This window comes from Corvus moneduloides, chromosome 4 (genome assembly GCF_009650955.1).
Source record: "Corvus moneduloides isolate bCorMon1 chromosome 4, bCorMon1.pri, whole genome shotgun sequence".
NCBI classification, from domain to species: domain Eukaryota; kingdom Metazoa; phylum Chordata; class Aves; order Passeriformes; family Corvidae; genus Corvus; species Corvus moneduloides.
Window position 1 is genome coordinate 60,068,143 of NC_045479.1, and position 21,583 is coordinate 60,089,725.

At 41.0% G+C, this 21,583-nt stretch overlaps 1 protein-coding gene across 1 annotated transcript in view; it reads right to left on the reverse strand.

Annotated features, from left to right (window-relative positions):
- The window catches only part of ABCD2 (ATP binding cassette subfamily D member 2), a 43,961-nt gene that overhangs the window by 6,602 nt on the left and 15,776 nt on the right, over positions 1-21,583 (reverse strand). Inside the window, exons 7-8 of the mRNA XM_032105946.1 lie at positions 6,845-6,990; positions 129-213 (exon numbers count right to left, since the gene is read on the reverse strand). Coding sequence (XP_031961837.1) covers positions 129-213; positions 6,845-6,990 — 231 coding nt within the window. The remainder of the gene's footprint in view (positions 1-128; positions 214-6,844; positions 6,991-21,583) is intronic.

The window sequence follows — 21,583 nt, forward strand, 5'->3', positions numbered from 1 at the left end:
CTATGCTAGACAGTGTTGCATATTGCATGCAGATTATAGTCTACTACTGCTCAAACTGTATCAGAAAACCTGCAAAATTCTTTCTCATTTTCAAATGCTACTTAAGGAACGAATCATAACACACTTACTTGTGGTAAAACATCCGGGCCATGCCCATCCTTTGTTTTTCTCCTCCCGATAAGACATCTTTCCAATCCATGATGGCATCCCAGCCTTTTTAAAAAAATGCAAACAAAATGAGTCAGGACAATATAAGTTTATGAAGGAAATGCAGCTTCACTTGCAACATCTCTGCAATCTATAACCAAAATCATAAAGATCATTTCCACTGCAGAAGAGACAGCTCAGGCTTCTGAACTACATCTTCTGAAATATCTCAACACTTATCCACTGGCAATTAATTGGAAAAATGTCCGTTATATCATGACAATTTTGAAAGTAGAATTTAGACTTCATGGTCATATAGATATTGTAAAAAAAATTGACTTACCATCTCTTTGAAAAAACCTCTTTGACCTGTATATAACTAGCAATTTTATTTTGTCATATTTGCTTCATGGAACAATTATCTATTTTTTCTTGAAAGGCAAGAGTGGAAATTTAAAAGCAAATTAAAATAAATAAAGTATAAAAAATAAAGAGCATGTCAGACTGCACTCACTACTGTAGGCAAAGAAAACTGTCATCAAACCCAACAGAAACACAACTACAGACACAGGGATGTATCTGTGTGCACAGACAGGCAGCAAAACTGAAATCAGACAGAAGAATATTCTCTAAAAATTTCCTACTACCTTGTATTTAAAAATAATCCACAACTGTTATAACATGGGGTATCCTCATTTAATATTCTGCATGGCAGAAAACTGATTTATTTCTTTATCACTTTCAGGTACATGCAACAGGAGCATGAGGCCTTTCATCTGTGAGCTTACAGCAGACTGGTGCTCTGTGAGTACTCAGGCATGATTCATTCCTACTACTGAAAAACTTAAAGTAACAAATTACCTTACCGAAAGTAAGTTTTCAGTCAAACAACCCATATGGATAGAGTAGCAAAATAGACAAGTTTTCAAAAAAAAGAGTGTGGAAGTAGCAAAATGTCTGATAGGACATTTTTCTCAACAGATCTTCTATTCATGAGACAAGCAGCCAAAGCAGGACTGAGAGGAAGAGAACATTTTTTCAGATCAGCCCCAGAAATACTCTAAAAAGTTAATAACACAACCAAAACCCCCTTTTCTGCCACTGCCAAAATTAAAATAAATATTTGCCAGAAAAGACCATAAATGAGATAAAGCAAGGAGGGTGGGCTGTGTTATTTCTGATACCTACACAAATGTGAGACAATGGGGTGCAGGAGGCTGGGTACTGCTCTAACCTGTGCTTGGTGCTATACCAGGGCTTGGCAGGACTGAACAAAACATCAGTGAAACATCTGATGAGGGGCTGTGTGACCAAAAACAGGAATTGATAATGACAGAGACTAAATTTCAAGAATTTGCTCTACATAAAGTTAGAAAATACAATTTAATGATTTTTAAAAAATAAATATTAATAAAGTTAGATTTAAAAACCAGGCATATGCGAGAAAGACATCACTTTTAGTGATCCAATAGTTCTCCCCTATTTTCCTTCCATTCTTGTTTAAGGATGCCAGTGGGTGCCCTCCCAGGAGCACATACAGTGCTTTCTATCAGCAGGCTCTCAGCAAAGATGGAGCTGTGTAGTGATTAACTGAATCACCATTTGGATAAACTCTGGTAAAGGGAACAGATACACACAGAGATACACACAGGCTGCTTTTGCTGAGCAGTCCCAGTGCTGGGACCTCACAGAGAGCTGGAGTGCTGTTCCACCAACAACCTGAGCTTCTAAAAAGCACTGTAAAACACCTGGAATGCTCCCTTTTGGCAAAGGGTTCTAGCAAGGGATGGGAACAGCTCTTCACAAAAGCCATAGAAACAACTATGCTTCTGAAGACAACATACAAGCTGCTGCTTATGTTCTGTTATTTTCAAGCTGAGAATACAGATGAGCTCCAGGACCTGGATCTGAGCTAGGGTGTGGGTGGGTGTGCATGTGTGCACATGTACCCGGAGAAGCAGTGCCTGCATTCATACAGTTTCTTCCTGATCAGCTGGTTTACAAAGGCTTATTAAAAGACAAAAAGGGAATGTAGTTCAAGAAGAAGCATCCTCTTGTCAGCAAAATAATTCTATTATTTTCTCTAAAGGGCTAAGATTTAACCTCTGTTTACCAGGATACAATGGTCATCTCTGTGGTTGCTTCAACTTACATTCTAACTGAACATGACATGTGCATCTTGTCTCTTCCTGCCTAACACTCTCCCTGAACTCTCCTATTTTCCACTTGGAATGCCTCAAACAACAGATAAGGAAGGATGCAATTTTATATTGCCCCTTTAAAAAATTCTTTTCTAATGTCTAAATAATTTTGTCCAAACACTTAGGCATTGTAACTCACACTAAACTGACTCCCCCTGTCTGTGAACAATAGTGCACCTACTTGTCTCCTGTTTCTTCCTGCTGACATGGCACAGGTCAGTGAAGGTACTTAGTATTCTGGAAATATCAGCCAAGTCAGTGGCTTAGGTCACCCATAACTACATTCACTTCACAAATGAAGAAATGAAATGGCTCACCCATGAATGCAGCACAAATCTCTCAGTAGGTGCAAACATAATCCTGGCTTTCAGAGTCCAAATTCCTTGCCCACCTTCTTGTTATGGCTTTTGCAGCCAGTAAGACAAAGAGCATGTTTAATGTGCTGGGGCACAGTAACAGCAGCAGAAATACATACGGCTGCCGGCAAAAACTAGTGATGGCCTCAGGATAGCAGCATTGCATTTTCTTGCTTGGCTTCTTTCATAATTCCTTTAATCTCAGTTTTCTGAAGGAAAATGCAAGCTGTATTTGGCAACAAAAAATGGGTTACTCCTGGGATCTGTAGCCCTCCGTATCCTTCATTCTTGTGAATCGTTGCATTTTCATGCAAGACTGAGCATTCAGCTGCCATGAAAAGATTAAAAAGTTCCTTTTTCAGATCTGCATTCCAATGCACCTTATCAGACATGGACTGAAGGACAGGATAAAGGCTAACACAGCAGACCACAGCCAGAGAGTCCACCCCTGCCAAGCTTTCAGGCATGGAAGCCTCTTTCACAGCATATGCAAAGAGAGCCCGGTGCTTTGCAGGATGAATATGCAAGGACAACCCGGAGCTGAGCAAGGAACAAAGAGACCATCAATTGCATGAGCCCCAGCTCAGCATGACACTGCAGGGATTTGTGTCTCTGGATTTCAGAGCCACTGGAAAAGCTGGCAGAGCTCTCCAGAGTTCCTGATGGTACCAGTAACAAAAGCAAATCCAGGGCTAAAGCGATCAGATGAAAATCTCAGAGAGAGGAAATGGGCTTGTCCATCTGTTTATATGTGGCCTAGCACAGATTCACAGAGCAAGACCCAAAGATACGACAAATGCACAAAATAATGAGGAATAATTACAATGTGGGGTGCTGAGACACCGTAAACAGGTTGAACTTGCTCAGTAATGTCATCAGCCCCAACCAGACAGGCCCGGTCACGCGTGCACTGCGCAGCTACACGTCCTTGTGGCTCCTCTCGTGTGACTGGCTGTCGGCAGCCCAGGGCTGCACCTCGACTGACACTTGCTAAATATACACAGATTTTCAAAGCAGGTCAGAAGGAACTACTTTATGTATATGTACTGCGTATCTCCATGCTTTTAGCTCCCATTTCTGGACATGCTTTTTCATCACACATGTTGAATGCAACCTTCATTTTGTATGAAATTATGGTTCTGGTAGAGCTAACAACTTTGCAGATGCTAATGGGGGCACCTTTCAGATAATAAAAAGGTGAGTAACAAAACAGCATTCCTCTAATGCCCAGCTGGTGAGAAAAACATTTGTGTGGGCCTCAGTGGGAAGGGAGCTCTGCCTCCAGCAGCAAGGGGGGCTAATGCCAACAGCCCCTGGCACAGGGTTCTTTGAGGGTTTGGGCTAAGGACCATCCAGAACAGTGGTTCTTGGGAGGGGGATTGTTGTTTTGGTGGATTTGATATATTCTGTTGATACCTACTGCAAAATGTTTCATGAGGGTAACACGGAAGCTAAATACCAAACTGGGCTATTTATTTTATTTACTTGTAACTGGGTCAAACCTTAATGCTAGAAAAAGAGAGGAATTTCTATCATTGGCAGCAACAGAAACAACATCAGACATAATACTTGGAATGTGGTGACCCTTGTACTGATGCAATGTGGAAGTAACTCAGCCAAAAACAATAACATCACGCCGGAACAAATAATTTGAGTCAAAGTTGTGCACTTCTGGCTTCATCTGGCTTTTTCATAACTGCCCACAAGGAGCAGAACACAAAACTACAAAGCATCAGATTATACACACACTACATTCGTGATCAATTAAAGCACAAGAGGTTTACATGGGATTTTTCATTATTTCAGAAAGAAAAAAGTTCAATTTTTAATAAAAATAATTTTAGTTTAAAAATATGATTTTTAAGATTTTGAAAAAGAATAAAATAAAAATTGGAATTAAAAAATACTAGTCTATGTGTAAACAAAAAAATTCAACAGTTCACTTTCAGCAAGTATTTCTCTGTCTTGCTGGTTCAAAAAACCTCAGAGCATGAGTTTTTGTCCTAGACCAGGGGCAGCTTTAAAAAATATCTAAGCATATGAAATCCATGTAACGTGTCAGATCATATGTCAGAGATTTCCTGCCTTGGCACTTGTCTCCGCAAATGCCCAAGAAGAACAGGGAACAAGTAAGTATATTATGGTCCTAAAAACTTCCTGGTATGTGCTAATCTCTCTCCCTGTTTTCCGGCTTTGCCCAGCTCTGTTGCTTTAGATTACAAAGCATATAAGTCACATTTTTCCCAAACATTTGTTTGTGCAAACTTTTGCACAGTCTGCCCTTATCCTGAGCTTCAATATAGCACCAGTGAACATTAACAGTGTCCTCTAGACTTTGTAATAGATTGTGTGTGTTGTGCACATACAGTCAGACAGGCAGAAGAGCGAGAACAGGGTCAGCAATAAATACTTTCTTTGGCACGGAAAGCAGCGCAAGACTGATCCAAACCTGGGGTTTTGGCTTGGCAACACAGAACAGTGACTGTAGCCAAGGCATCTCGTACGTGGGGCACAGGGACTGCCCCATCACCAGTTACACGATCCAGCTGCAGGGTCAGAAACCACAACCGTGAGCACTCAGAGACTGCTGGGGAGGTGCCTTTGGCCGCCAAGGGTCGTGTGTTGTGCAGTCCAACCACAAGTACCAGCACACAATGAATGCACACACCCCACAGTGACTTCTTGCCACTGACAATTTAACTGCTCCTCCTCTTCCAGCTGCCCATTCCAACATTCCTGCTTGTTCTTCTGCAATCTGGGCACCTCACTTAGTGAAGTAAGTGACTCAGGAATACTAACAAGAATACTAACAGGAATAGTGTCAGTGTAGGAAGGAGAGGCCTTCTCTGCAATTGTTCTGGTCACTGAGTTTAGCTCTGCCCACTTTTTCTTCTGTTATACGATCAGATCTGAATAATAACATGAATCAGAATGATGGCAGATTCTTATTTTCTATTGCAACAGTAATTATTACATTCTTAACAAAGAAGCATTAACCCATGGTGGAGAAGTATCTTTAGGTATACAATCGCCCTTGTAAATGATTACTACTTCCCACTCTAAAATGCGTAGAAAAGACTCAGGAGTGTCCATGCATACTTTAAAAATAAAAGACACCTTCTGCCTCTCTAACAGAACAACAGGCAGCCATCCAGGAATGGGAATTTAAACATTGTACTGGGATTCCCAATGGCTGAAGCACTACTCTCTGTTGTCAGAATGATCCTGAGAGTCACCAAGCACACACATTACAAGGCAATGCACCCAAAGTACCTGATCAAAAAGAAGCACTTACAGCTGGCACAGAAAGGCAGGGTATATTCAGCACACCCTGTAATGGGGTCTGAAGATCCTTTTTCTTCTCTCTACATGTTACCAACTTTGTCCTATGTCTGTTTTAAAAGCATAATTATGGGGAGGAAATTGAAACTAGAGATTAGTGTCTGATAGGAACAAAAGGATAAAAATTATTGCAGTGCTTAGGGAAAAAAGCCATGAAATGCTCCAGTTCCTTAGACACAAAAGAAGCCTTTAGCATCTTGACATTTATAGTGCCAGTATATATATATATACACACAGTCTCCTACTCTGAGAACAAACAATGCTGAGAACACACGGCAACGTAAACAGCAAGAAGTAGATGGCAACACTCTACTGCCAGCCAGTGTCACATGGTTATTTTTAACTTGCTCACTCTGGTAGGGTGGTCTCAGACACTCTTTCTCATGGCACATACTCCTGCTGATCCCACAAACTATGGAGGTGAAAGCAGATCTGACTCTCTCCTCATTCACATGCTTTCAAGTTGATGTAGTCAGTGACATTACAATGTTTTAAGATGGGTTACAGTTCTTATGAAAATCAAGGAAGGTCATTGATCCCACAATACCAGGAAAAGACTGGCCATCACAAGATAATGAGGATGTTCAGCTTGGGCATGGATTTACTGGGGAAGAGAGGAGCACTGAGCTCTTCTCCCTCTGTTAACATCAGAAGCAAAAATCGTGGCTGTGCAGCTCCCACAGCCACAAAGGTCTGGATCCAGTCTTGTCAGTTCAGTTAGTAAAGGTCAGTCACACTAAGACACACATGCAAGGAATGGATTTTACAAAATGTTTTTTACAAAAATACGCGATTTACCTCCTTCTCTTTGAACTATGTGGTACAGATGAACCATATGCAGAATAGACTCCAGATCTTGATCCTGGTAGCCTTTCTCATGCATGTCTTCCACTGAGTCTGGATAGATGACTTGATCTCGTAGTGTTCCAATGGACATGTAGGGCCTGAGGAACAACACACAGAAACTGGTAATCTGAGGCTGGCTTCAAGTGAGCACATCTTGCTGACGCTCTATGAACAGAGTATACTGCTTTATACTGTGTTGCTAAAACTGGATTTATCCAGTGAGTACATTGTGGTGAACATTTTTCTAAACTTACCTTAAGGACAATGTATTGTTTCCATAGCAGCTGATTACAGGGTAACAACAAGGGTAGATTTAGCATGGAAACACAACGACAGATTAGGCAGAGTAAATATCCACTTCATAGCCCATTTGGAGTGCTTTCACTTGGAATTAGCAGAGCTATCCTGTATTCAAGCTTTGGTACTCTAAGAGATTTTAAAATTGATTTAAACACTCACATGTTGAAATCAAGTTGTAACAAAAAGATTGCAGCTCAAACTGGTAAAGAATTCCATGGTGCAGCAGGAGACACACAAGTCAGACAGGAGAGCACTGAAAACCCTCTTTGCACTGAAAACCTTCTTTCTCTACTATTCTGGAGTGCAGAATTGGGACCGAGCATAACTTAGGTGGCTCTGGAAGCCAGTGTACCACTTCTGAATTGCAAAGTAGCACACATTAAAGGGGCTGGTCACCTTAAACCTCCCAGCACCAGCCTCCCTTTACCAAGTACAAGTCTGCTCTGTATGTGAAGCAGCTTCTTGATCACCATATTTCCAGACCAGGTAATACCATCTGTCTTACTAAAACAAGCTGTCTCTAATTTGAAGCCAGAGTCCCCAGTCATGGTTGTGTCCCTGGAAAGGCTATGGACAATTGCCACAATATCATGAGCTGTGCCCAGCCTCTGGTACAGCCCAGGCCTCAAAAATCCTCCTAGTCTCAAAACAAAGTAAACTGAAAGAACAGTTTCACAGCTCTCTAAAAGATATCAGGCCGTTCAGGTTAAGATAGCAAAGGCAACCTAAGACACATCTATTTCACCATTTATTTTGCTGGTCTAAGGATTTCTTGTGAAGAACAAATATCCATCCTATCTCACAGACACTGCTGATAGCTCTTGAACACTGGAAACACCACAGGAATAGTCTGTGGGATTTTGAGCTTGGAAGGGAAAGCCAGAGCCAAAGAACAGTCAGGCTCCAGACTTTTTTCTGTTTTCTGTGCCAGGAGTTCCACTAAGTCCCTCTGGGTTCATCTGCTAAAACAATGCTAGTCTTATTAAAGCTGTAGTGCCAGGGGATGATGATAGAGAGGAGCAGTCAAAACTGGGCCAGCAATGAGGAGGCTTCCAGGCAGCTTTCTCTTGCCACTAGGAACTGCTTCCAACAGCTTCACATTGTATTAAAAAGTGGTCAGTTTTCTTCCCTAAAAAGCTCTGGGCATGCATGGTGGGAAGGTCTCAGCCATGCAGAGGCTTTGCCAGGCAGAGAAGTGTAATACCTCAGATTTCTCCCCTTCTCTTGGAGGTGTCTGCAGAAGGGTGGATCTATCCATTGTTATTCTGAGAGTCCCTAAAATACACCACAGAGTAATGTGAAGGAACTCACAGAGAAACAAATAAAGAATTACAGAACTAAAGCTGCCATATAAACTAAAATTCATATGCAAGCTGGCATCAGCTGCATTGGTTTTAGTGCTGCAAACATCCATGGTGAACTGTCTGTACCCGCCCATAGTTAAACTACTTTTACCACCAGCTGGGTGAGGATGGGAATGGCAGGGGATCTGAACTCTTTGCAAATATTTGGTCATCTCTGTGTTGTGGTGAGCACCCGGATGGAGCAAAACCAGAACCACAAGTCAAATACAAGCACTGCTTGCTCCTCTTTGCTCACTGTTCTGCTGTCTGCTTATTGTGGCAATAGTATTGCTCTGGGCTGCTGCATGAACACTTGCACCAAGTGCAGTGAACCACTTACATTAATTGGGGCATTGCAAAATCTTAACTCTAAACATTAAGTAACTTCATGAAGTAATGAGATATTACATATCCACGACGCTCTCCATCTTAAATCCCAAAGGGCTTGACTTCTTGCATGTGTAGAATCACTTCACTTGCTCCAGACTGCTGCCACCTCTGGGACAGAAGAGCAACTTCAGCCGGGCTTAGAAAGTTTAAAATCAGTGGGTGAGACTGTGTAATTTAGGTGAAGCTGCAGGTAAGGGCAAGGAGGACAGAGTTACCTATCATATAATTTGTCTGGGGTTTAATACCTTACTCTTGTGAAGTATGATCCTGTGATGACTAGCAGCTCTGAGATTTAACCTACGGCAAAACAGGGAAAGCAATGCTCAAACACACTGTGCCAGGACATTTGGTGCCATGCTGTTTACTGAGTCACCAGCCCTGCTTCCTGGCACAGCCGGATTTTCCTTGTGGCCTCCCATCTAAACACACCGGTACTACCAAGCATGCCTCGCTCCACCTAGTTTGTAAAAATTACAGAAAAGCCCAGCCTGCAGTGGAATAACAAACCCCACCAATTCCTAACTAGCAGAAAGAAAGAATAGCTTATTGGTTACAGGTCTGTTCCAGGAGGTGAGCGAGCATGCTCTGCTCCCCTCATCTCATAAAAAGTCACTCATGTCCCTGAGGGGACACTTCATCTTTCTTGGCATGGGATATCTCACTTGGGGCTCCAAATCTTGACAACAAAGAGAGGCACCTCTATGGTTGATTTATTCCATTCATTTAAGGGTGGGGATGGATTGCTACCTGGGGGTGTCTTTTCCCTTGATGGGGGCACAGCCCAGGCAACTAACTAAGATAATTAATTTCTAAAGTGCTGAAGTTAGATGAGATCTCATCTAACTCATACTCTCATAATCTTATACTAAACCAGAATTTTCTAGTCATGCCTTGAAGACAATAACCTCCTTATGCATCATGGGTGCCACAAAGTTAAACACATTAAAACCTCAGGTGTTCTTGTAACTGGGGTTACATAGGCTTAGCAGGTCACTAAGCAATAAGCAGTATGGGTAACTGGATACAGCAACACTGAAATTTTGGCTTTGCCAGTAAGCTCCTTGTTAAAATACTGTTGTCATTAATTTTTTAGCAGTTTGAACAACAAAAAGTCTTTTTGTCCTAAAGTAATACTTGAGTTTAACTGGACTTAATTGATTTCTGATGGAGTTTTTCCTTTCAGCCACAGTGTCTGGGTTCCAGCCTCAAAGAAAGCACTCTTATAGACTCTGAAAGCAACTCCTCTGCCATGCTGAGGTAATGTCTTTGGTGGTAATAGCTCTACAATTGTTTTCTTTCTTTCTCTGCTTTCTGAAAAAAGATTTCTATGCCATTTTTGTGTTACTGGATTTAAGACCATTAATCCTTTTGTAAAGCTTTGGTATCAAGCCTCCAAAAGCTAAGAAAACTTATTCATTCTTGCCTGTTTTTCTGGGATATGAAGGCATTTATTGGATGAGATACTTTCAGTTCTCATAAACTGATAGTTTTGCAGTCAGTTTGACAGCTTTACCGCATGACCAATTTTAGCTTGGTGCACTTAGCACTTCACCTTGCAGCATTGTGACTTCATTCTGCTAGAAACAAGCTTATGGCTTCCTCCTTCCAGTGCAGGCTTTAAAGAAAGATAGTATCAAGAATCTGCCATCTGAAGCCTGTGGTATGGACAATTCCCCAGGGTCCTTGTGACACATGACATTGTGTACAATCCTGGCATAATAATTGAGAAAACACAGGGGGAGGACAAGCTAGTGCTGCTGATGCTACAGTTTCTTCACTGCAGTCAGCTCTGGGAAGAGAAAAGGGGGCAGATGCTACAGAACATTCTGCAGGACATACCAGCCCTTGCGTTTCCAAACAGAGGACTTATGTGCTGGAGATGTTTGCATGGAGAAAAGGCTATCACGCAATTCAAAGGGACTGTAGATCACTGCACATGGTAGCCAGGCTGTACTGACATCTAGTAATTCTCTGATGTCTTGAAGAGCAGAGGACTTCACACTTTGGGGTAGCAAGTTAAGTGAGACAACTTGCTCAGATGTCAAGAAATTTCTGTTCCAAAACCAGAACAAGCCATATCCACTTGAAATATTTCCAGTGCTTCCTGAATGCATTCAAAGGTGTTTTCATCTTCCGTGCAAAATAAATTGTGCTGACAGAACTGATACTCTGTCCTGACATCCATAATTTTGTTTTAAAGAATTACAGCAAGCAATCAATGTGGAATCTGAGAGTCTGTAAAGCAATCTGAATGGTCACAGTCTTAACTACAAGCACCCTGGAATAACAAAGTGACCAAAAATAAACCATAATTAGGTGTCTGGCATCAGAAGTTAAAGGGTATTAGTTCAATGTAAGTACCCAAGGAACTGCCTTCAGGTACGGTCTAAAGCTCACCTTTAGAGGTTTATTATTAACATTTAAATTAACATTTCCTCCATGGCAGGTAAAATCTAAAAATGTGTGGCTTGTGGTTCTGAGACCCATCTGCATGGCCTCGACTGAGCGATTAATACCTGATTTGCCATTTGCTGTCCAAGTGTGTTTGCAGTTATTATTGCAATATTATTCTCACAGATATGCAAAGTTATGTGGAGGAATTATGTACAAGCAACTATAAACACTTGCCTGACCCACATAAAAGCATCTGTCTCTGGCTGACAAGATGCATCTCTAATACATCCAAGTGGGAGAGAAAAAGGGGAACACTACACCTGGGATTCTCCTTTTCAGATGAATTGCAGCTTGGATTTTCAAAGGAGATTGGATGGCTTCAGAATGTAATTCAGCATGCTTTATTTGACAACTAAAATAAAATGTATTTCAAATTTAGGCATCTCTATTTAAAAAGGTGATACTGGAGCCCAAGCCCCAGCCATGGGGATACCTTCCTAAGAAGCTTGAAAGACCTTAAGAAGTCAGTGCTTGCGCTGAAGAATCTCCAGTTCAGAAAGTCAAATGTTGTCTAATTCCTTGGAAGGTTCAGCACAGCATGGAATATTAGAGCAACAGTTTTAAGTCCAACACAAAACCCTGCAGCTACTAGAGATGCAAGAGGAGGACCTGTATGACAAGTTTATGGTTAGCATAGCTCTTCCAAGAACTGGGTTCAGGTTTAGTTCTTCTCAGCTTGCAGCACATCAGATTGCTATTTTTCTAGGCTAGTGTCCTGGCTAAAAAGGAGTCAAACAGAAGGCACCTTCTAATCTTCCCACTGAAGCAAGGAAACTACCGTTAAGAGGCAAGAACCACGTGTCCAAAGAGAGTGTTATTGGAAAGAGCCTAATTATATACTATACTAGTCAGAGTCCTCAACCGGAAGAAGGGAGACTTTAGTACCAGTCTTTTTTTCCCCAATGCTCTTTAAGGTAAAATCCAGTAACTATCCTTATCCTTCAGTAGCACTGTAAGAATACTTAAAGGGGATTCCAATCTTATTTAGGTGCCTGCTCTCAGGAGAGACAAATGGGTTTAACATTTAGCTCTCAGTTTGGCACCTAAGCTGCAGTAAGTGGCAGAAGATCAGACATACTTTTATACTTAGAGATTCCTACAGGTTAACTCTAGGTGGCTCCCTTTACCTACAACATAAATATTTTGGATCATTTTTCAAAAGCTCGACATCTCTGCCCGACCATCTAGGAGATCCCCCCATATTTGAATTCTCCATCACCTTGCTTGCCAAGACTGTAATTTTAGGAGGCGCTCTACTTTGTCTGGAATCACCTCAGCAAAACTCCAGTTATTGCAATGCTCCTGATTTAGATTAATAGTAAAAACTCCAGTTTTCACCAACAGTAATGCTTGATCAACGGTGATCAACAAGAAACAACAGCTTCCACCAATTAAAGTAACTGAATTCCTAGTAATTCTTCGATGACATTAATAAAATAAACAGAAAAAAAAAGATGGCACCACCACTACAAATTTGAGAAAATAAAATGTCTTGAATGAAAGTGAATTAAGTTCTTTTTCAGTAGTGTTGTATCCACTACTCTCACACAGAAGGTGCTATCATCAAAGAGTTAAAAAATAATAAATAATAGCTATCAAAATTTTAAAAAACACAGCAGGCTGTTTATTACATTGTGTCTAGTTCAAGGGATTTTAGGGCCAGCTAAAGTTTCAGTAACCCTTCTAAATATATAAATAATTGATCTGTCTTTAAACTACCCTACACTGAACTTTGCTCTCCACTCATACAGAACTAGCCAGAAACATCCTCTAAATATTTCAGATAGATCAGTTACCTGAGTGGAAAATCCTACCAGAGCACTAAAGACCATAATGCCAAGGAACATAGTTAACAGGAAATGAAATTCACAGTATGAAAGGCTGAATTCTCAATGCATATAATTAGAATCTGGTATCAAAGGCTGAAAAAAATTACATTAATCACTCTGTGGCTTTTTTTTTTTTTTGTGAAAAAGCTGTGCACATTTCTGCAAGAAAACAATCTGGGAGCACACAATAACCAGAAAGGTAAAAGAAGCCTTTAAATTAAAGTGCTATTCATACTCAGGTATCATCTCATCTCTTGATTTTTCACTATTACCAAGATCATGTATAGACAGAATATTACTGGAACTGGCCAGATGGCAAAAAATGTTCGAGGTGAACAATTCGCATAATTATTCAGTTCAGTCTGTTTGTATCTTGTGATCGGCAGAGAAAACACAAAAACACATGTATAATTAAAATCAGACTCCAAACGATTGCTACAAAATTTTAGCAGCTAATGCATTCTGAAATAATTATACCACATGCAATGAATCAATCAAATGAAGGGAAAATACTCTCCTTTTCTTAAACTTCCAGTGTTTGCACACCCAGTCTTTTCATACCTCTGGCAGTACTGATGATAAAAGGATTATCTGGATGGATGATCATGAAGATCAATGAATTGAAGAAAGAACAATGAGCTGTTCTGGATAAGGTTCTAGCCTGCCAGTCCCACCAGGCATACTCTAGCCTAAGAGGTGTTTCTGAGTTTTACCACAGCAATGTAACACAACGAGCAAGTTTCCCCCTTTTAGAATGATCCCAAGTTGTTCATAGTTTTGTAGATGAGAAGTGACAACTTATTTCACAGAGAAGAGGAAGTGTAGACAGCAAAGCCTCTAGAGCAAAGGCTGGTTTTGCTTTGGGTTTCTACAGTGCTTAGTTGTCCATGGCCTAACTTTTTCCATACACAAGTATTCATAGAGCAATAGTGTGTCTGCAGTGAAACACCTGCCAACAAGTGAGAAGCCACACACTGCACTGACTTCCTTCTCTAATCTGCTGTGAAACACTGCATTACACAGGACAGAACGTGACAGAATAGAGACACACCATGTATATGGATACATGGAACATTATTACAGACATTTTATAAGCATTATTGGTATGTGACGCCACTCTGCAAGGGAGCTGTAGTAATAAGCAGAAACAAAGATTGATATGGAATAATTAATGCAAAATGTTAGCCAAATAACCAAGCCTGGGAAAGCCTTCCCTCTTGGGGAGGCCACATTCCCATCTAAGCTAGGTAGGTGCACACATGATGAACTGAACAAAAAATCCCACCTGCTACATTCTCCCACAAGAGATGACATAATTATTGGCATAAGAACAATGAAGTGAAAAATCCAGTATTGTGGGGACTACTCAGCATTGTCAGCAGGAGAGATTCATCTCACCTAGAAGTTACTTATGTAAGTCTGAGTTAGTTACCCCTGGCCATCTTTGTAGTCAATGGTGTCCTCTACTGAACTGGGCCTAGTACACAGGACAAGCAGCTGCAGTGATTCCAGCTGGAAGACTGTTGTGCATTATGGAGTTGGTGATCTGTGGAACAGTTGCCTTGAGTGGGCCTGTGCTATACTTTGCTGCACTGTGTTAAGTTCTGCTGCACCCAGAGCTTGGCCTTCAGGCCTGTGCTGCACTGCACTTATCTCCTGGGTGCAGGATAAACTTTGTCAGCTAATCTTCATAGAGGAGCCTGCAAGCAGCTCCCACCTGGCACCAGCAATTACACTGCCAGCGTGTCCTTGTCTTTATCTTGGAGTGAAGCAGCATGTTCTCATGGCAACATCCTTTGGTCTGACAGTAGAAGTGACAAATGGCATTGTTTACTTCTAAGAGAATCCTACCAGAGCACTCAACACTACAGTGCCAAGGAACCTTAGCACAGATGGGACCAAGTGTAGCATATGCTGCACTGACTAGGTCTGTCTGATGCTGCACAATGCTGGGCTCCTAGCATCTGATGGGATTCAAGTACCACAGAACTGATGAAGGGACTGGATCATCTCTCCTATGAGGAAAGAGACCTGAGGGTGTTCAGCCTGGAGAAGAGAAGGCTCAAGGGGATCTTATCAACTTATATAAATACCTGAAGGGAGGGTGAAAAGCGGACAGAGCTGGGCTCTTTTCACTGGTGTCAAGTGACAGGATCAGAGCAAATGGGCACAAACTGAAACAGGAGATGCCATATGAGCATCTGGAATCAATTTTTCACTGTTACGGTGATCAAGCACTGAAACAAGTTTCCCATAGAGAGGCTGGAGAGTCTATCCTTGGACATATTCAAAATCTGGACATGGTCTTGGGCAAACAGGTTTAGCCTACAGGCAGTCAAACACAGAACTAGAAACTAAGAAATGTGTCAGAGTGAGCAGACCATGGAGAAGCTTGGAGAAGGATGAATGACCTTGGAGCTGGACACAGTTCTGAAGTTCTGGAGCCCAGGACACAGGGGCAGGCAAATGGCAAAGCCTAAAGGGCATGGGAAGAACTACTACCTTCTTTTGAAGGAGGAGGTGTTGGCTATGTCTACTACCTGGATTTTTTAAAACATAGAGCACTGTAATGGAGCTTCTGATTGAAAACTATAGTAGGAAGGAGAAAGGACTTATTCCCAGGGAAGTTGATACCAGTTGTTATTAGAGCTTTCAGCTGTCCTTGCCTTACAAAAGCCAGCATCCTTTCAGTCTTTTCATATTAAGCTTTTTATGTCAGGGAGATTTTGTAGTTTATGCTTCCCAGTGCTTCCCACTGTTAGGTAACCAAATCGTTTCTCATTACTTGATATGCATAAGGCATTTGAAAATGTGCTTTATGACGCTCCTGGGTAAAATATTATTGAAATAGTAAACAGCTGTCATTCTGTTCATCTGTCAAAGATCCTTTGCTGCACAGTTGCAAGGCAGGTGCATTAAGCTGGAGGTAACTGCTCAAGCTGAACAGAGTTCTAATGGGAGCTTAGCGAAGAAACTAGGTCATGTAAATGCAACCACCAGATTACTCCCTAAAATGCAACTTTGTCTGTACCACTGCTAAACTACACAGAGTTCTCAGTTAATCCCTGGGTGAATTTGTTCCCCTGGCACTGCTACTAAAACTAAATTTTAAAGGCAAAAGAAGTTGTGGATACCCCATCCCTCTAAATGTTCAAGGCCAGGCTGGACAGGCCTTTGTGCAACCTCGTCTAGTGGAAGGTGTCCCTGCCCATGGCAGGGGTTTGGAAGTAGATGGTCTTAAAGGTCCCTTTTAACCCAAGGCATGCTATGATTCTATGAGCTGCTTGTATCAGCAAAATGAACCTGACACAGATCAAATAGATTGTCATTGTTTTGCAGGATAGATCCTATGAGTACCAGCCATGTATTCAGTTCTTATAATCTATTAATGACTTGGTAATTATGTTTGTCAAGCCTGACAATGTACTTTAAAAAAGTTCAAAGCTTATTTTTCCTAGTTTTTAAATGAAGTTCCATAAACAGTTTGGCACATACATGGATGCCTGGAGGAAAAGTTGAGTATGTATCAACATATCTCAGTTCCTCACCCACATTTAGTCTTCTTGGTATCTCCCATAGCCACAGCTTGCTCCAGACATGCCCCAGTCTGAAGGCACTGAGGGATCAAAACCCCAAAGAATGCTGAAGTCCTTCACAAATACCAGTTTAGCAGTAGCCCTTAAATGTGGGATTTATGTAAATACGTTTTAAACCCAAACTAAATCCCAATGCAGCAAGTTGACTACATACTTCAATCTGGAATTTATGCAACACTTTCCTTAATAACAGAAAATACCTGTAAACTATGCTTTAATCAGCTGACTCTTGTGTCTGGGCAGTAGAGAAGACACCTGGCATGGCTCGGGGGGAAAAGCAACTAACACACAAAACCATTTCCCACCTCTGACTATCAGCATTGGTCAATTTTGTACATGATGTCCTACCAAGAGGTACTGCCATTACTTGTGAGCAGTCAGCACACAGACCTAATAATAAACATTCAAACTTTACAGCTGTGAGTGAGCCTTCAGAGGAAATGGAGAGGTTTCACAGAGATCCTGGCAGGCAAAGCTTCAGCCAACCTACAGGGCAGCAAGGCAAGAACTTTTCTGTTCTAGCTGAGGAAAGATGGAACTTTCATCAATCAGGAAGGATAAGTGCAAGCATTTCTATAGGAATGCCAAAAAGATGAAATGGAAGAAGCTGTGCCCTGGCCAAGGGGAGAGCCTGACAGCCCTATCAGATGCAAGGCCACAGTTTCTAACAAACAGCAGAACTGAGGTAAGCTGTCTGGAACGGATTAATCTCAAAAGAGGAAAAATAAGATACAAAGTAGCAGGCAATTTTTAAAGCATAACTATATCAAAATAGTATGCAAACTATTGCACACAGTAAGAAGTGTGTTGTGTTACGTTTTCTGTTAATGCTTATCTACCAAAGACCTTTTTCTCATCTGTCAGATAAGTGGTGAACTTTGAAAATAAACACATTGAAAAGGAGCATCATGAACTTGGTAACAGCAAGTCTGACAGACAGATCCAGTGTGCCAGGGAGCAGGTATCTGTAGGGCATGATATGAACCAATGGCAAAGTATCGAAGGAACAAGTCCATGTGGTGCTGCACTATGAGCAAAATGCTGAAGGGCAATGACAATTGCTGGTGCACTGTTGGCATGTGCAATTAGAGTCCAGCTTAACTCCAGCTGACTCAACTAGAAGGATCATAGTTAAAGACAAAGCAGTATTAGCTGACAACAAATTAGGATGTGCAGAATACAACATAGGACAGAGACATCTGAGCCAATCTAAGTGAGATGAGGCAACAGAACTCGTATAGGCATATTTGCACAGCAGTTCATTCAGGCTACTTCTGCAGCAAACCACACACTAATGAGAAAATAGTCTGATACAGAAGAACCATGTAGACACATACTCCATTTGCACAAACTTCCATATGTCATATAGGTTATCTGAAAGTGAAAAACAGCAATTCTGCAAGATTAAATTGTTTACATAATCAAGAACTGTTTCAGGATGAGAGTGGCCACTACTAACTACTCCATGCTTAAGACAACATTTGAGTTGCACTATAATCTTCAAATTTTCATGTGCTTGTAATGTAAAAATTACTTTTATTTCATCACTTTATTATTTATATCACTTAGAACTGGAACATTCTTGCTTGGTTTCATCCACATGATGAATATCCTTGGACTACCTGAGGCAAATCACATCAGACATTTGGATTACTCGATAGATCTAAGGAGAAGAAAAATACCTCTGTAGCTGATGCAATTTTTTTTTAGTATCCAAGGATATTTTTAGAATACAAAAGGAAAAATGCCAGACAGGAAAAGACTTGTAAATGAACTCCAGATAAAATACCAGAAATAAAGCAGATGTATGTGAAACCAAAAAGCCTAGGAGGGCCAGATAAACCTTTAAACTGTTCCATTTCATACTATCCTAGCATTAACAAGAAGGCAGCAAGATATAGGTATATAAATTTTAAATTACAAAGAACAAACAACACTTAATACCAGTTTATCTTTGATTGCCTCCCTTTTAGGATTTGATAACCCTGGTGTTGAAAGAAAGAAATGTTAGAGATCTACTTGAATGAGCAATAGCAGGAGAGAGAGAGAATACAGAACTGGACCATTGCTGTGACTGCTGAGAAATTGGCTAGGTCTTCTACTAGAATGGCACACACAGTAACAGAGAAACTATGCATGCTACTGGAGAAACACACCTCTCCCAAAAATACAATAAAAACAATCTGGAGAGAAAAACCAGTGACAATGGATGAGGAGAAAGTAGTACAATGTATTACTCCAGGCTCTATAGGAATCAGTCCTCAAGAAAGACAGAGAAAATGCTGATGGACATTTTAGATATGTGCTGTGCTAGGAAGACTCATGATCAAAGGTTATGGAACCAACAGAGACTGCATGAGACATGCCTCCATGCAAATAAGACAATATGACACAGCAGGCAGAAAATTATTAACAATTTAGCTCAATAACCCAGTGGTAATTAGAGCTTTACTGCAGCTTTATGGTGTAGAGATATTGAGGAATATTCCTGTGCTGTTGTCAAGGTAACCTGCAAGTATGTAGGTGTGAAATTTTGCTGGCATTTATATCAAACTAAGGAAATGAGCGCCAACATGTGCAGAATCGGTTTCCTTACAACTGAAAAAGCTGAGAATTTTCATTGGAGAGCAAGAAAAGCTGGAGTAAATGCTAGGAGGAATTATGTGCTAGAGCTCTTTAATTCCATGGAGATGGAGTCTCCTCCCAAGTTTAAGACCAACAGAGTAGAAACAGGGCACAGTCTGGAGAAATAGGCTACTTTCAGATAGGCTATGAGAGGCTAATTCCCAAGTGCTTCAGATAAATCTCGTGGTATATCTTTAGCATGTTAGCATATCTTTACTCATGTTACCCACTACATACTTTTGTTAATTATTTATTATTTAAAATGATGTTTCTGGATTCTGATTGGAATCGTGATTCCTTACCAACTAGAGTGCCACAAGTATTTATTTTTTCATTCATGCTACATTCTTGGCCAGCTGATTAAAAGAGCAATGCAAAGAGGTGGTTAACACAAATGAATTTTACTTTGCAAAAGAGGGACAGAAAGAAGTAGAAGAATGGGTAAGAACATATACTCTGCCAGTTACTCAGTCTCCAATGAGATCTGACAACTTGTTGAGGTGTGACCAGTTCCTAGCACTGATACAACAAGCTGCTTCAGGCACCAAATGATGCTGGATTGCTTAAAGGCTCTTAAAGCTTCCCTCTCTTCTGCCTGCCCTCTCTTCTGCCCACTCTCCTCTTGGACAGGCCTATCAGGGACAGTGGCAGAGCCCCTGAAATTCCTGAACTTTTCTCCAAAAGGGCATTTTTTTCTCCCCAAAAGGACAGTTTGTCCTATCAGCATCCACCAGAACTATGACTGATTATAGACAAATTCTGCAAGGCCTAGCCCTATATAAGGGGAGACAAAATGCCCTCACAGTGATTCACAGCAAAAGATAAAAAAAGCAGTATAATTATGCTAAGTAATCTAGAAACCCAAAAAGACAGCGATTCTTAAGGCTCTGTTTTAAAGCCTACAAACCACTAAGTAATGCTAACTACAAAGCACTTGCAGTGTGGATGAAATTTGGAGTATACAATGAGCTAATTCACATTTTAATTAATCAGTTATGTGTGTAGCTTTTGAACTCGACAAAGACACATGATTTCCCACACATTTCTGGAATACAATGCTGGAACATTAAAAAACAGAAATGAAAAAATAATCTTTTCAGTGAGCTCCTATTTACTGTGGAGTATTTTGTTACTCAGTAGTCACTGTATTCTCCACCATTCATGTGTGCAGATGAGGCTTCCCACGTTTGACTCAAAATGGGCTGATGCAGAATTAAATTCAGCCACAGGAATGCAGATGCTTCAATGGTAACTGTGTCCACTAATGGAAAGCCGTCTTCTATGTCTTAGACCAGAGATGTAACGTATACACATAAACACAGGGATGTCATCCTAACTTGCTGCTCTGATAGACATCCACCAATTCAAGAGCCTTCTGCTGTCCCACAGTTTTTACCTATCCACCAAACAAAAGAGTGAGGAAGGCTGATGCCAGGTTGATCCCAACCCACCACCTCCCAGACCCTGTCAGATGGAACATGTTCCAGAACATTTTCCAGATTGACAGGAATAATTTTCACTAAAGTTATGATGAAATATAAACATGATGAAATGTAGGCAGGGCACTCTACTTTTCAGTCTAGAATTCACAGAATTTTATCTAAGAAAAATAAACAAACAGAAGGTAATCCTGATAAAGCAGCAATTTTCACAGGGTTAATAAGCAAAATTAGCACCAGCAGGACCTTACAAAACAAACCTCTTTAATTTGGGGACTTCCGGACAGTTAACAAACCACTACAAAAATCCTAAATATATACTAGAGCCAGGGACAGACAAAAACCTCCAAGTGAATGTGTGATTTATTTAGGCCACAAATAAATGAACTGTTAAAACACTCACAGGTAGATTACAGGTAAAAAAAAAAAAAGCCTGGACCACATAAGACAATCCACACAAAAGCCCTAAAACTTTTGCAGAAGAGTCCTCTCAGTCACTAGTCACTCACTGTTGTCCCATTTACCCAGACACAGCTCTGTCCCTTGGGAAGGGAATCACAGAGCTCAAGAAGAGCCACAGAGCTGAGCTAAGAAAATGTCCCTTGGATTCTGCAAGGACATTGCAGCAGGACCCTTCCTCTTGGGGACTCTACTAGGATGGACTGCATGTGCCAGTCCCTACATGGCTTTGGTCAAGAGGGCTGCAAGATGTCAG